This window comes from Leucoraja erinacea, chromosome 9 (assembly GCF_028641065.1).
Source record: "Leucoraja erinacea ecotype New England chromosome 9, Leri_hhj_1, whole genome shotgun sequence".
Classification (NCBI taxonomy): Eukaryota; Metazoa; Chordata; class Chondrichthyes; order Rajiformes; family Rajidae; genus Leucoraja; species Leucoraja erinaceus.
The window spans coordinates 64632268-64648195 of NC_073385.1; the positions used below are offsets into that span (position 1 = coordinate 64632268).

Here is a 15928-nt window from a genome sequence, read left to right on the forward strand (position 1 = left end):
TATATTTTTTTCGGGCAAAAGCCTCAATTTCTCTCCTCATCCTTCTTACGATTTGTAAAACAAATCATTGATCTGAAGTTCATTCAAAAAGGATTTTGCATTATTGATGTTTTACAATAATCCTTTTGCACATTTTTTCTCTTCCCCACCGCCAATATGTACACACCAACAACACCACTTACAGGCTTGTTCATGAACTCAAGATCAGTAGGATGAGAAGGAATAAGCTCACGATTGAACGTTCAGATTCTTCCATCACGAGTAATTTCAGAATGATTTTGGTAAGTTTGAGAAATGAAATTAATAATTTTGCTCGCAAGTTCATTGGTGTGTGTGTGATAATTGTATTGATTATTTGGATTGTTGCTTCTATGATGATATATGAAATGGTGCAGACAGAATTCTGCTCCACTGGCTCATAGCATGAGTAGAATTGTAGATCAGCCTTTTTCTCTAAAAAAATCAATGGTGTACTTTATTGATGTAGGACTTCCCTGTGCCATAATTTCATTGGTGATGTTGTAATTCAGTGCAAGGGAATCAAAGATCAATTGTAGTTCCTGAAATCTTTTCCAGCAGTCATGTATGTGATTTTTAGTTCATTTGAATGATTCAAAAGTTTGTAAGCAATGCTCCATTGAAAAACAGAAAATGCACATTCATGTAACCACAGGTTCTCCCAGTTTACAAAAAACCCTGGCTTTGAAATCTGAATTTTCTCATATATCTGTAACCATCTTCAAGATAGGAAAGTTAATGCCAAATAGAGAGAGTACAGAGGAGATTTACTAGAATTGCCTGGGTTTCAACAACTAAGTTACAGAGAAAGGTTGAATAAGTTAGGTCTTTATTCTCTGGAGCGCAGAAGGTTAAGGGGGGCTTGATAGAGGTCTTTAAAATGATGAGAGGGATAGACAGTTGATGTGGACCAGCTTTTCCCTTTGAGAATAGGGAAGATTCAAACAAGAGGACATGACTTCAGAATTAAGGGACAGAAGTTTAGGGGTAACATGAGGGGGAACTTCTTTACTCAGAGAGTGGTAGCGATGTGGAATGAGCTTTCAGTGGAAGTGGTGGAAGCAGGTTCGTTGGTATCATTTAAAATTATATTGGATAGGCATATGGATGAGAAGGGATTGGAGGGTTATGTGCATGAGTGCAGGCAGGTGGGACTAAGGGGAAAAAATTGTTCGGCACGGACTTGTAGGGCCGAGATGGCCTGTTTCCGTGCTGTAATTGTGATATGGTTATAAATGCAAATATATGTGGAAAGTGGTGTTGCAGCTAATTAATTTTAAAGATAGCTACTCTACAAAAAGAAATTGTTTCATGTCACCAGCCTGGAGAAATCAAACAGATACCAGGGTCTGAAGAAGAGTCTTGACCCGAAAGTTTGCCTATTGCTCTTTTCCGGAGATGCTGAGTTACTCCAGCTTTTTGTGTCAATCTTCGGTTTAAACCAGCATCTGCAGTTCCTTCCTGCAGCCACAATTGTTTGTTAAGAATGCAGATGTTGGTTTACAGTGGAGGTCATAATTAGGAGATTTGCTTTGGAAACTGACAAGGCTATCACTCTTCTATTGTCATTTGTAAAGTACTTTATGAAACAACGTGATGTCCATTGATACATAAGGCCATCAAAACTAGCCATTTGATGTGGGACATTCTGATTCTGTACCAATGTAACTACAATGGGGAAGATGATAGACACAAGAAAATGCAGATGCTGGAATCTTCAGCAAAATACAAAGTGCTGAGGAGCTCAGCAGGTCAGGCAGCATCTAGGGTGGGAATGGCCGGGTGACATTTTGGGTTGGGACCCTGCTTCAGTCTGATAAGAGTAGGGGGGAGAAAGATGGAAAAGAGAGATGGGGCGGGACAAAGCCTTGCAACCGCAGATGCTGGTTTACCAAAGAAAGACACAAATTGTTGGAGTAACTCAGCGGGTCAGGCAGCATCCCTAGAGCACATGGATGGGTGACATTTTGGATCGGGACCCTTCTTCAAACTTGATAGGTAACATTTCAGCTCGCGACCCTTCTTCAAGACATGTTCGCCAGGGATGCTGCCTGATCTGCAGAGTTACTCCAGCATTTTGTGTCTTTCCCTGGGAATAAAAGGGAAATGGAGGACTCAGGCTTGGGAGAAGAGTGTACCACGGAGGGAAAGGAGTAGGATGATGGTGTTGGGGAGATGGTTGGAGGAATAGGAGCATACAGAGTGTGGAGAAGGATGTGGTAAAGAAAGAGGGAGTAGGGAGAGTATTAGTTAAAGATGGTGAATACAATGATCATTTTGTTGAGTTGTAAGCGACCCAAATCGAACACGAGGCATGGTTCTCCAGTTTGACTGTGGCCTCGCACTGGCCATGGAGGAGGCCTCATACAGAAAGGTCAGTATGGGATCGAGAACAGAAAGGGAAATTAATACAAATGTTTGTGTTAGCCACACTGAAGAAGGGTTCCGACCCAAAACGTTTACCCTCCTTTTACTCCAGAGATTGTAGTGTGCTCGTGCACACATTTCTGAAGGTTCACGAAAAATACTGTGAACCAGCAAATAGAGCAAACAAGTTATTGGGAAAAGATTCACTTTTCCACATCAATCTCTGAACTGGCTGGATACAATTGCAATGAGAGAATTATCAGTAAAAATAATTTGTGGTATAAGCACAACATGTTCTCTTCTAGGCACCGTCTACAGTATAATCATGGTTTTTGGAGCCTTCCCGGGTCACTAGTTTAGTTTAGAGATACAGCATAAAACAGGCCCTTCAACCCACTGAGTCTGCACCGACCAGAGATCCCTGTACACTAACATCCAACACACCAGGGACAATTTACAATTTTTACCAAAGCCAATTAGCCTACAAACCTGTACATCTCTGGAATGTGGGAGGAAACCATAGATCTCAGAGAAAAGCCACGCAGTCATGAGAAGAACATACAAACTCCATACAGACAGCACCCGTAGTCAGGAACGAACCCGGGTGTCTGGCGCTGTAAGGCAACAACTCTACCACTGCGCCACCGTGCTATCCAATTTGCATTAAAGAGGCACTTTGCTGCAAATTTGTTGCTAAAGTAACCTAATTTGCAGTAATGTGGGAATTAGTCTTGAGACTTCTACATCCTTTCCAAAACCTCAGTAGGAGGCTAAAACAGATATACACAATGACAATTGTGGCCTCGCCAAAGTCTTGTTGAAAGATACATACTACTTTTGTCCCTCAAATAAAAACCTTTGCACTACAGGAAATCAAATTTAAAATAAAAATTGCGAGAAATACTCGGCAAACGAGCTAGCATCTGTAGAAAGAAAAACAAGAGTTCATATTTCTAACCAATGGTCTTTCACCCGTTCTGGTGAAAGATTATTGAAACATGGTCTATTTATCACTGAACTGCTGCCTTCTTCCAACGAGGTGAAGGCAGCACGGGTTATTGATTGGGGACGATCAGCCATGAACACAATGAATGGCGGTGCTGGCTCGAAGGGCCGAATGGCCTCCTCCTGCACCTATTTTCTATGTCTATGTTTCTATGATGTGTTCTTTTTTCCAACATGCTTGTATATAGAAACATAGAAAATAGGTGCAGGAGTAGGCCGTTTGGCCCTTCGAGCCTGCACCGCCATTCAATATGATTATGGCTGATCATCCAACTCAGTATCCTGTACCTGCCTTCTCTCCATATCCCCTGATCCCTTTAGCCACAAGGGCCACATCTAACTCCCTCTTAAATATAGCCAATGAACTGGCCTCAACTACCATCTGTATGATCTATTGCTGAATTTATGCATGAACGTACAGTCTGGAAACTGTTAGAATCACTACAATTATTCAGTTGCTGGACACTAGATCTAAACCATCCCGAAAGGTAACAGTTGTATTCTGTGCTTCACAGGCAGATACCAATTGTGAGCGGATATTTGTTGTGAAAAATGATGTTATCGGCTACAAATATGGAATTGTGAGTCTGAATGGATGTACGAAAGGATCCGGCCTAATCTCTGTGTCATTGTGTGACAATTTGTACTTTACATTTCGCAAGGTTTGTAGCTACATTTTATTTGTGTTGAAATAAATGATTGAAAAACAATTTTGTAACTTTAGAAGCTTGCTTAATGATCTGAAGTAGTCTCTCATTTCTTTCCGCTGCTTATAACAAGGTAGCAAGGGTGAGGAAGAAATAGATCCTTTTCCCCTCTCGATAGCTTTCATGCATCACATCTTTCCCAGCCAACACGTTGATCTTCACATTTATCCTGGGACTCTGATCTCTACTAATGAAGTTCATTCTCCCACTCTTCCTATTGTGAACTTCTGTGACCAACATTGTTTGTTCAGTCCCATCCACCGTGTCACCTGCTGATCAGTAAAACTTACATCGAACTTCTAGGCAGAAGTGGCTCAGTCAGCACAACCTGCTCTTTATGTTCCTCAAGAAACTCCACCCAGCCTTGACTTCTGTTACACCAGTCTGGTTCTCTCTTCCCCTCTGCCCTGTGTACTCAAATAGGCTTTCCTTGAGACTGGCTTTCCTTTGCTGGTTGCATCAGTTGTTCCATATTTCAATTCTCCCATGGGTAATGATATTTCTTCTACATTTCTCAGTGAATCTATATATAATACAATTCCTTCTCCCTTTTTCCAATCCTTTCTCACTCCCCCTCTTTTTAGATGCTTTCCTTGCCCCCATCATTGCAAAAGGATTAGAGTACAGGAGCAGAGAGGTTCTACTGCAGTTGTACAGGGTCTTGGTGAGACCACACCTGGAGTATTGCGTACAGTTTTGGTCTCCAAATCTGAGGAAGGACATTATTGCCATAGAGGGAGTGCAGAGACGGGTTCACCAGACTGATTCCTGGGATGTCAGGACTGTCTTATGAAGAAAGACTGGATAGACTTGGTTTATACTCTCTAGAATTTAGAAGATGAGTGGGGATCTTATAGAAACTTACAAAATTCTTAAGGGGTTGGACAGGCTAGATACAGGAATATTGTTCCCGATGTTAGGGAAGTCCAGGACAAGGGGTCACAGCTTAAGGATAAAGGGGAAATCCTTTAAAACCGAGATGAGGATAACTTTTTTCACACAGAGAGTGGTGAATCTCTGGAACTCTCTGCCACAGAGGGCAGTTGAGGCCAGTTCATTGGCTATATTTAAGAGGGAGTTAGATGTGGCCCTTGTGACTAAGGGGATCAGGGGGTATGGAGAGAAGGCAGGTACGGGATACTGAGTTGGATGATCAGCCATGATCATATTGAATGGCGGTGCAGGCTCGAAGGGCCGAATGGCCTACTCCTGCACCTAATTTCTATGTTTCTATGTTTCTATCCTCAAAGTATGATATGATGACAACATAAAATTATCTGTTTCCTCCTCCACCCTCCCTTGCAAGCATGCCACCAGTATCTGTTCATTGGAATGATTAGAGTATCTGCCAGGCTTATCCCTCATGTTTTCCCCTTTTTACTCAGTTAATAGGATCTAAGAGTACTGGAGTTATGATCCCATCACCCCTCGTTGATAACGCTATCCAGTGTGACTCACTCCGGTCCTTCTCAATGGTCCTACAGGTTTTCACCCTTAATGTAATAATTCAGTTGCCCATCCCATGTCACTGTTGAATTTGTTTCCAACACCCTTTAAAGGCAGGTGTTCATATGAAAGCATTCTCCCCTCTGGTCCTTGGCCAGTCCGTTTCCTGATTTCCAACCCTTTTGACATGAGACACAATTCCTCCTTATCCACTATCATAAGAAATAGATGCAGGAGTAAACTATTTGGTGTCTTCTGCCTCCTCTGTCATTCAATAGATCTGTGCTGTCATTTGCTGTGCAGACTCAAGTGCATTTCAATTCTGATCATTTTATTGCAGATATTGTAGACTAAACAATTGAAACCGTTTAATTTGCCAACTATTCATTTTCAGGGAACGTCAATGTGTTGGGCATCTTTATCTGAAGAAGATTCGCATATCTTGTATCCTTTTAAAACATATTCAGCATGAAGTGATAATTGTGGCTCAGCATTTCAACTCCCCCTCCCATTCCGAATCCGACCTTTCTGTCCTGGGCCTTTTCCATGGCCAGAGTGAGCACCACCGGAAATTGGAGGAGCAGCACCTCGTAGGCAGTCTGCACCCCAGCGGCTTGAACATTGACTTCTGCAATTTCCAGTAGCCCTTGCTGTCTCCTCCCCTTCTCAGCTCTCCCTCAGCCCTCTGGCTCCTCCTCTTCCTTTCTTCTTCCCGTCCCCCCCCCCCCCCCCCCCCCATCAGGGTTTCGGCCCGAAACGTTGCCTATTTCCTTCGCTCCATAAATACTGCCGCACCCGCTGAGTTTCCGCAGCATTTTTGTTTACCTGCGATAATTGTGACATCTGATGATCTGACCTGCCAGATCAGTTCTGTGCTTTGTAATTAGGAAGTGTCACATCAGTCACGCATAGCCTTTTTGAAAGAACTCCTTCCAGAGCTTTAACATCCATAAATAAGGATGCAGTCTTCCAGATATGGTCTCATTGATACCTAATAAAACTGAAGCAGGAATGCATTTGTATTCAATTACCCAAGCAATAAAAGGACAACACAGAGGTCCCTCTACATCTTTGAGCTTTACCATCTCTAGCCAGTAGGAATATTATTTTTTATTTTTTTCTCTCCAAAATAGACAGTTTCATATTCTCCCACATTATATTATTTTTTTCAAACCAATAATGTATTTCTAGGTAGAGAAAAGTGCTGGAGAAACTCAGCGGGTGCGGCAGCATCTATGGAGCGAAGGAAATAGGCAACGTTTCGGCACTTTTGTCTACCTTCGATTTTCCAGCATCTGCAGTTCCTTCTTGAACAAACAATGTATTTCTAGATCAGAGTGATGTTTAATTTGGAGGGTAGGGATTGGGGGAAGGAGGAGGTGAGGAATTAGAATCTGCACTTCTGCAAATGTACCCTGCTTCTTGCTTGAATGTTGCCCAAGTCTTGCCACATGGACTTCTTCATTTGCCGAGCAATTATAAATGGAATTGAACATAGTGCATTCATCAGCATGTCTCCCCGTTTCTGAACTTATGACGGAAACAAGGGCATTGATGAAGCAGTCGAATATGGTCTGATATCATATACTGCCCCGAGGAACTCCAACAGTGATGCTCTGCGGCTGGGATGATTACCATACTAACCATAACCATGTTTCTTTGTGCAAGAGGACCCAAACGGTGGTGTAACTCAACGGATTATGCAGCATCATTGGAGAATATGGATAGGTGACGTTTCAGGTCGGGACCCTTCTTCAGACTGAATGTTCACCAGAAATGCTCTCTGACCCGCTGAGTTACTCCAGCACTTTGTTCCCTCTTGTGTAGCTAGACACATAATGTTGGAGTAACTCAGCGGGACAGGCAGCATCTTTGGAGACGTTTCGGGTCAAGACCCTTTTTCAGAATGAGAAGTTGGGGGGAGGGAGACATAGAGATATGGAAGGTTAAGGTGTGAAAACGAGAGGACAAAGAGGACGATAATCTAGGAAAATGTAGAATGGCTCATAGTTAACTGAGGGCAGTGAAACTAATCGGAGAACTAGGATGAGGGAGAGAGAGGGAAACCAAGGGTTACTTGAAGTTAGAGAAGTCAATATTCATACCGTTGGGTTGTAAGCTGCCCAAGTGAAATACAGTGCCTTCCATAATGTTTGAGACAAAGACCCATCATTTATTTATTTGCCTCTGTACTCTCCAATTTGAGATTTGTAATAGAAAAACATCACATGTGGTTAAAGTGCACATTGTCAGATTGTATTAAAGGGTATTGTTATCCATTTTGGTTTCACCATGTAGAAATTACATCAGTGTTTATACATAGTCCCCCCCCATTTCAGGATCTCTAAAGAGATTAATCTTGTTCATTGCTATTTTTCCTACCTGCAGAACTATAATGCATGTCTGCAAAAGATATGAACATTCTAATAGCTTTTTTAAAATTCACAGAGTTCGTAAGATAAAACTGAGATGAAAACAATGCTTCCGTGAGAAGTCACACACGTGACCGGTCATATTTGACCTCTGACCTCAAACAAACATTGTCAGCACAACATAAAAATTTCACTTGATAAACTTCGAAAAAAATAAGAATGATATATATATACAGCACAAAACAATATACCTGTAATCCTTTCAGAATTAGAAGAGATGCATTCCACAATTTTTCATATTTTTGGTCACACACATGACCAAGAATGGGCCAAATATACTTTGTTTAGTTTAGAGATACAGCGTGGAAACAGGCCCTTCGGCCCACCGAGTGTGCACCGACCAGCGATCCCCGCAAACTAACACTATCCTACACACACTAGGGACAATTTTTACACTGATAACAAGCCAATTAATCGTCAAACCTGGATGTCTTTGGAGTGTGGGAGGAAACCGAAGCACCCGGAGAAAACCCAGGCAAGTCACGGGGAGAACGTACAAACTCCACACAGACAGCACCTGCAGTCAGGATTGAACCTGGTATTCTAGCTCTGTAAGGCAGCAACATCCAAAAATTCCCATCTCATCATTGACCTTTGCAAAGGCTAAATCTAAATTTTAAAAAGATCTCAACTGCAAGTTTCTCAGTTGTTGTAAGTGAGGAAGGGTAGTAAACATGCTGCTGTGTACAGACTGTAATCGTATATCCATAATGAAGAGGTCTATACCTTGGGGAGCAGAATACAGCTGTGCCTCTGAATGACCAGGGGTGACTTAAGGGTTAACGTTTATCAATCTGGGAGTAGTTTTCCATGTTAGTCATATGTTGCATGTTATATAATGCCAGTAATTTTCCTTAAACCACTGTATCAGGCTTTGTATTACAGGTCATGCAGAGACCCCAGGAAGTGTCAACCTGCTTCCGACTTCAATATTTAGTAATTTTAGCATGGGTAGGGATCATTACTGTACATTCATTTGCTGGTAAAGTTATCAACGTAATATTTCCCAAAGCTATTTATCTCTTCAATTGCAATTTTCCTCTTTATCGAATTATTTTGATTGTTACACGCATGATGTCTGGTGAAAATGCTTTAACTAATGAGAGCAATATGGCTTCCTACATGTCCACCAATACCTGTTTGCTATCTGAGTGGTTTAACATCAACCCTAGGTGGACAGAAATCTCTTCCAAATAAGCATTGAGAAGATGAAATGTGTACAGTTCAGTTCAAGAATAACGCTGTCATTTTGCCGCTATGATCACCTAATTCTACCTTCTTGGGCGGCACGATGGCCTAGCGGTAAAGCTGCTGCCTTACAGCGCCAGAGACCCGTGTTCGATCTCGACTACAGGTGCTTGTCTGTACAGAGTTTGTACATTCTCCCCGTGACCAGCGTGGGCTTTCTCCAAGATCTTCGGTTTGTTCCCACACTCCAAAGATGCACAGGTTTGTAGGTTAATTGGCTTGGTACAAATGTAAAAAACTTGTCCCTGGTGAGTAGAATAGTGTTAATGTGCAGGGATCGCTGGTCAGTGCGGACTCGGTGCGCCGAAGGACCTGTTTCAGCTCTGTATCTCTAAAACTACCTCTGTACTAGAGAGTTTTATAGTAGCTTGATGCTACTCCTCGTCTCATCTGCTGAGGTCCTGCCTTTGTTATTTTCAAGTTTGATCATTTCAGAATGGAGCCTGGCCTCCCTCATTCTATTCTCTATCAGCAAGACCATTCAAAGATTTACTACCCCTGTCCCAGTTGGAGGACTGGACGATTGCAGACAAAAGTATATAATTTTGAGGTACAGCATGGAACCAAGCCCTTCGGCCTACTGAGCAGGCCGGCCATCGATCATCTATTCACACTAGTCTATGTCATCCTGCTTTCGCATCCACTCCCTACACATTCCAGGCGATTTACACACACCAATTAACCAACAAACCCGCACGTCTTTGGAATGTGGGATCATCCACAAACCCCAATCGGTCACAGGGAGAGCGTGCAATCTCTGTGGACACCACTTCAGGTTACAGTCGAACCCAGGCGAATTCTTTGAGTTTAGTGGAGTAAGAGGAGACCTCATTGAAGCTAATAAAATCCCAACAGGACTGCACAGACTGGACGCAGGAAGGGTGCTCCTACTGGAGGGCACGTCCAGAACCAGGGGTCGCAACCTTAGAATTCAGGGCAGGCCGCTTAAGAGTGTGGTGAGGAGAAAAATATTCACCAGAGAGTGGAGAGTCTCTTGACGACAAAAGGCAGTTGAGGCCAAGACTTTAAATATATCCCTGAAAGAGTTAGATATGATTCTTATGGACGAAGGGACATGGGGAGAAAGCAGGAACAGAGTATTGAATTTGTACCAAAAACCAACTGCTGGAATAATTAATTGGGTCAAGCAGCATCTGTGGAGGCAGAGTTTAGTTTAGTTTAGAGATACAGCACGCAAACAGGCCCTTCGACCCATAGAGTCCACACCGGTCAGCGATCCCCGCACATAAACACTATCCTACACACACTGGGGACAATTTACATTTATACCAAACCAATTAACCTACAAACCTGTACTTCTTTGGAGTGTAGAAGGAAATCGAAGATCTCGGAGAAAACCCATGCACCCGTAGTCAGGATCGAACTTGGGTCTCCGGCGTTGTAAGCCTCTACGCCTCCGTGCCACCCGAGTGGGTTGACGTTGTGGGTTGTCCCAGGTCTTAACCTGAAACATTAGCCCATCTTTTGCCTCCACAGTTGCTGCCTGACCCATTGAGTTACTTTCGTAGTTTGTTTTTTTTTTAAATCCTGATTCCAGCATCGGCATTTCCTTGTGTTTTGCTGAATTTGGATGATCAATTTGAGTAGCCAGCAGATTCGAAGGATCAAATTTCCTCCTCCTCTTTTATGTTTCAAAATTTAGGGGATTTTCTTGCATGCTAATATATAACAAAGGACACTGTAAATTAGAAATAACCAAAAACAATTATCAGTTTTTAAATGCTGCATGTTTATATGTGTGTGGGAGGCTTGATTATATACCACTGATTATTGATTACTTTTCTAATTTAATTGGGTTCCTTTAAGGCCATGTGGCAGATTATTGGTCAAGGGCAGTTCATAGAGACAATGGCTCAGAACTTTGTGCATCTCTTTCCTTTGGGAGCACTTCGATTATGTGGGAAGTTTTGGGAAAATGCAGCAGCAAGTATGAAGCTGTATCGGAGAGCTTCGAACCAGCATGACCCCACGTGTAATAATACCACATAGACACTTACAACATAGGAGGAGGCCACTCAGCCCATCCAGTTCATGCCTGTCAAAAAATAACTACCCAACCCAATTCTAGCATTGAATCATTCGCCTTTCATGGACATGTCCATGTGCTGTTGAAATGTGTTGGGGGTTTCTGCTTCTCCCACCTTTTCAGGTGGTGCATTCTATCTATGCCCCTGGATTTCTGACTGTTCAGCCAAGGGAAGTGTATGTATTATGGTGCACATAATTTTATACAGCTCCAATTATACAAAAAACATTGCTCTCCTAGTAACTCGGAGGTCTAGGCCAGTGGTTCCCAACCTTTTTTAGTTCATGGTCCCCTTGGTCTCTTTAATTTTTCTGTGGCCCCCCCTGACATTATTAGCTGAAAAAAAGTGGCCCCTTCATTGAACCTGTGGCCCTCTAAATCCTAACATACTAACAATAAAGAAGACATCTGACCATTTACATTCTGGAGCCACCCCTAGCCCTGCAGCTTTCACAGAAAGAGGCCAAGCAGGTCCTGCAAATACAAATATCCTCTATTTTGTGACCTGTTTAATTTAGCCAATTTTAACACCATAGGAATGGATGATCTGAAGAAGCACCTTAAATCCCGTTTTGCCATTCTTAATACTAAAGCTGATGTTAACAAATCCAGCCTGAGTCTGTCTAGGTTAATGATATTTTAAAAGATTTTACAGCAGCCATGACTTTTAATGCTATTGATTTATGGTTTCAAAAGGGACACTGCTGCCAGCCCGGATGGCATGTTCCTAGATAAGATTTGAAAAATGGCGACAATGTTTTAAATAGAATATATTCTTCCTGGGCATGTGACGCCCAGGAAGAATATATTGTCAACAATAGTCGCCCGCAGCCCCACAGCAGCGGCAAATCCCTCTTGCCAGTCTACCAAATACTTGATTGTATGGACTGTACATAGGTAACCTGGGGGAAAACCTGTGTACAGTTCAAGCCTAACCCACGTGCCATTATATTCTGTGCTTCACGTAATAAAGAGAAGCATCCCAAGGCTTTTTATACCACCCTAACACCTAACAACTGTCCTGCTACCTATTGAGGATCTGTGGACATACACTGCAAAAGGCCTCTATGTTCATTGTTAGCTGAGGAGGAGATGACAACAAAACATACAATCAGTACACAAAAGAGCTGGAGAAACTCAGCGGGTGCAGCAGCATCTATGGAGCGAAGGAAATAGGCAACGTTTCAGGCCGAAACCCTTCTTCAGACCCTTTCAGTGTAATCAATACAATCAGTACAATTTGCTGGACTGTCAAACTATTTAGAGAACTAGGATGGGGAGGGATGGAGAGAGAGGGAAAGCAAAGGTTACTTGAAATTAGAAGTTCTTTGAAACACTGAGCATGGGATTGGCAGAAGAGACTTTGATATATTAGCCTAATTCCATCTCATGATGACTTGGGATGCATCCAAGTCTATTGGCCCGGATTATATTTGGAGGCCTTGGTATTTAGATTACGTGGACTTTGAAGCCCATGCAAATACTAAAGATAGACAAATGAATTGAGAATGCATTGCAGATAAATCTTGTAATGGCACCCTCACCAAAAGGACTCTTTGTAAAGAACTGCTGATTAAATGAAAAGATATGCAAAATCGTAATGAATAGGAACAGTTGTTGGGAATGCTGTGAAAAATCTTTCAGTGTAATCATCACAACATCAATTTTATTGCATTTACAGAGGAACCTCCACAAATGCTGTGCAACTTTAAAAGTTCAACGGTTTGGACTTGTGCCTGGTGTTACAACCCACAGGCTGACAAGTGCTTCAGTACAGGTAGGGTCAACAATGCCTCGTTGTCACCTTCCCCTCAGCCAACAATGATCCATCCTACATTTTCCTTGATCATCATCCCCTTTGATCTGCGTTTTCACACCTTACCCTTCCATATTTCTCTCCCCCCTTGATTGTCAGTCTGAAGAAGGGTCTCGACGCGAAACGTCACCCATTTCTTTTCTCCAGAGATGCTGTCTGAGGTGCAGGAGTAGGCCATTCAGCCCTTCGAGCCTGCACCGCCATTCAATATGATCATGGCTGATCATCCAACTCAGTATCCTGTACCTGCCTTCTCTCCATACCCCCTGATCCCCTTAGCCACAAGGGCCACATCTAACTCCCTCTTAAATATAGCCAATGAACTGGCCTCAACTACCCTCTGTGGCAGAGAGTTCCAGAGATTCACCACTCTCTGTGTGAAAAAAGTTCTTCTCATCTCGGTTTTTAAGGATTTCCCCTTTATCCTTAAGCTTTGGCCCCTTTTCCTGGACTTCCCTAACATCGGGAACAATCTTCCTGCAACTAGCCTGTCCAACCCCCTAAGAATTTTGTAAGTTTCTATAAGATCCCCTCTCAATCTTCTAAATTCTAGAGAGTATAAACCAAGTCTATCCAGTCTTTCTTCATAAGACAGTCCTGACATCCCAGGAATCAGTCTGGTGAACCGTCTCTGCACTCCCTCTATGGCAACCCGCTGGGTTACTCCAGCTTGTTGTCTCCATTGTCGGTTTAGTCCAGCATCTGCAATTCCTTTCTCCGCATCTTTTCGATCCGTTGCATTCTATCTCGTGAAGTTGCTCCCACATTGTTGTAGGGGAGGCAGGTCCAGGATCTGGACCCAGTGAGGAGGAAGGGGCAGGGATTGTGGGATGGCGTACAGCTTGAAAGGGAACCTGCTGGTGATAGTATCCTCGTGTCCAAGGCAGTGGCGGTCTCTGGTTTTAAAGGTGTTGTTGGAGGAGCCCGGTTGAGTAGCTGCCGTGCATTTTATAAATGACATGCACTCAGCCATTTTGAACCAGCAGTAACTTTAAGGTGGCGAGCTGCCCTGTTCTGTGCGCTGGTAAACTTAGGAATTTTTGGAGCTGGGCTTGTCCAACTCGGTGAAGAGTATTCCAAAATATAGAACAGTACAGCACAGGAATGGGTCCTACAGCCGGCAATGTTTGTGCCGAACATGATGCCTAGTTAAACTGATCACATCTGCTGTACATGATTCATATGTTGATTCTTTGCACTTCTATGTGCCTATCTGAAAGCCTTTTAAACACCACTATGTATCTACCTCCACCACCATCCCTGGCTATGCACTCCAGCCCCCCACCACTCTCTGTAAAACTAAAACTTGCCCCTCACTTCTCCATTCACTTTCCCCCTGTCATCTTATACCTATAGTGTTGGACATTTCCACCCTGGGGCAAAAGGTTCTGGCTGTCTACCCTATCAAGCCTCCCCTCAACCTCTGACACTCCAGAGAAAACAATCCCAAATCTATCCAAGCCCTCCCTGTAGTTGAAACCCTCCAATCCAGGCAGCATCCTGGGAAACCTTCACGGCATCCTCTCCAAAGCCTCCACATCTTTTCATAATGGGGTGACCAGAACTGCATGCAATGCTATATGCGGATATAGTTTCTCAGTTTCTCAACATCCACTTCAAAATCCAGGTAACTAGAGTGGAGTTAATACATCTTTGATCCTGAGGGTTGCCTTAGGGAGGAGGATATTCTCCCTTTATTCCCTCTTCTGAAACAAATGGAAAAGACTGAGAGATGGCCAGTCTGAATGTGTCCACTGAGCAGTCACTAGGATGCTCTAGATAGAGGTCAATTCAAAGCTATCTCCTTGAAACTTGTGTTTTCGTGCCAGTTCACCACATAATTTACTGTTCCACCGCACTGTGTAACGTTTAAAAAAGATAGATTAGAAGAGTGTCAGAATATTAATCGGAAGTGTAACGGAATCTTGCCCCAACCTGCCAGAGTGGCACCAAAGTCCAGTGGATGCTGAATTAAGAGCTTCTCTGTATATTTTATTACAACTTCAAATTCTAAATATGTTAAAATTGGCGCATAACCCAGAAGTATACCCACAAGCTCTATGCTGACCAATCACTACCCATTCCCTAAATGAATCCTATTTGATTCTCCACGTTTTCCCATCAATTTCCTGCAGATTCTACAATTAAACTGCACACTAGGACCAATGTACGAGTACAATTATACCTATTGGACCCACATGTCTTTGGGATGCGGGAGAAAACCGAAGCACCCTAGCGAAACCCACACGGTCACAAGGAGAAAACTCCACACTGACAGCACCCAAGGTCCGGATCGTCCCGGGGTCAGTGAGGCAGTGGCTCTATGGCTCTATCCCCCCCCCCCCCCCCCCGCCACTGCAGAAGAGAAGAACCCACACAAAATGTTGGAAAAACTCAGCAGGTCAGGCAGCATCTCTGGACAAAAGGACTAGGTGACGTTTTCTATTCCTTTTCCTTTTTCTCCAGAGATGCTGCCTGTCCCGCTGAGTTACTCGGACATTTTGTGTCTATCTTTGGCGTAAACCAGCACCTGCAGTTCCTTCCCACACAAGATTGCCTACACACCTACCTCAGAGTCATCTTCCTATTATTTTTGAGGAACTTTGTTTGATAATTCACACACGGAATCTGTGCAAGTCCGCCTGTACATTGTACATGTTATGGCTGTCGAACCAGTCATTCTAGGTGGGAACTGATGGATAGATCATATTCAAAGCTGTCAATATCTCATCCTAGGTTTGCAGCACCGTGTTGTCGTGACTGATGCTGTGACAGGGAAGAAGCAGATTTTCAGCACAAGCCGTGATGTTCTTGCTCAGCAGTTTGCTCGCCGGGTAAGTAC

The 15928-nt window shown here is 43.2% G+C and overlaps 1 protein-coding gene across 3 annotated transcripts in view; it reads left to right on the plus strand.

The window, feature by feature from the left end:
- wdr21 (WD repeat domain 21) overlaps positions 1 to 15928 on the plus strand; it is a 59193-nt gene that overhangs the window by 32989 nt on the left and 10276 nt on the right. For all 3 annotated transcript variants that reach the window (XM_055641036.1, XM_055641034.1, XM_055641035.1), the window contains 6 exons: positions 185 to 281; positions 3906 to 4052; positions 5938 to 5987; positions 8847 to 8926; positions 12952 to 13047; positions 15823 to 15920. In XM_055641036.1, the coding sequence (XP_055497011.1) occupies positions 185 to 281; positions 3906 to 4052; positions 5938 to 5987; positions 8847 to 8926; positions 12952 to 13047; positions 15823 to 15920 (568 nt within the window). The remainder of the gene's footprint in view (positions 1 to 184; positions 282 to 3905; positions 4053 to 5937; positions 5988 to 8846; positions 8927 to 12951; positions 13048 to 15822; positions 15921 to 15928) is intronic.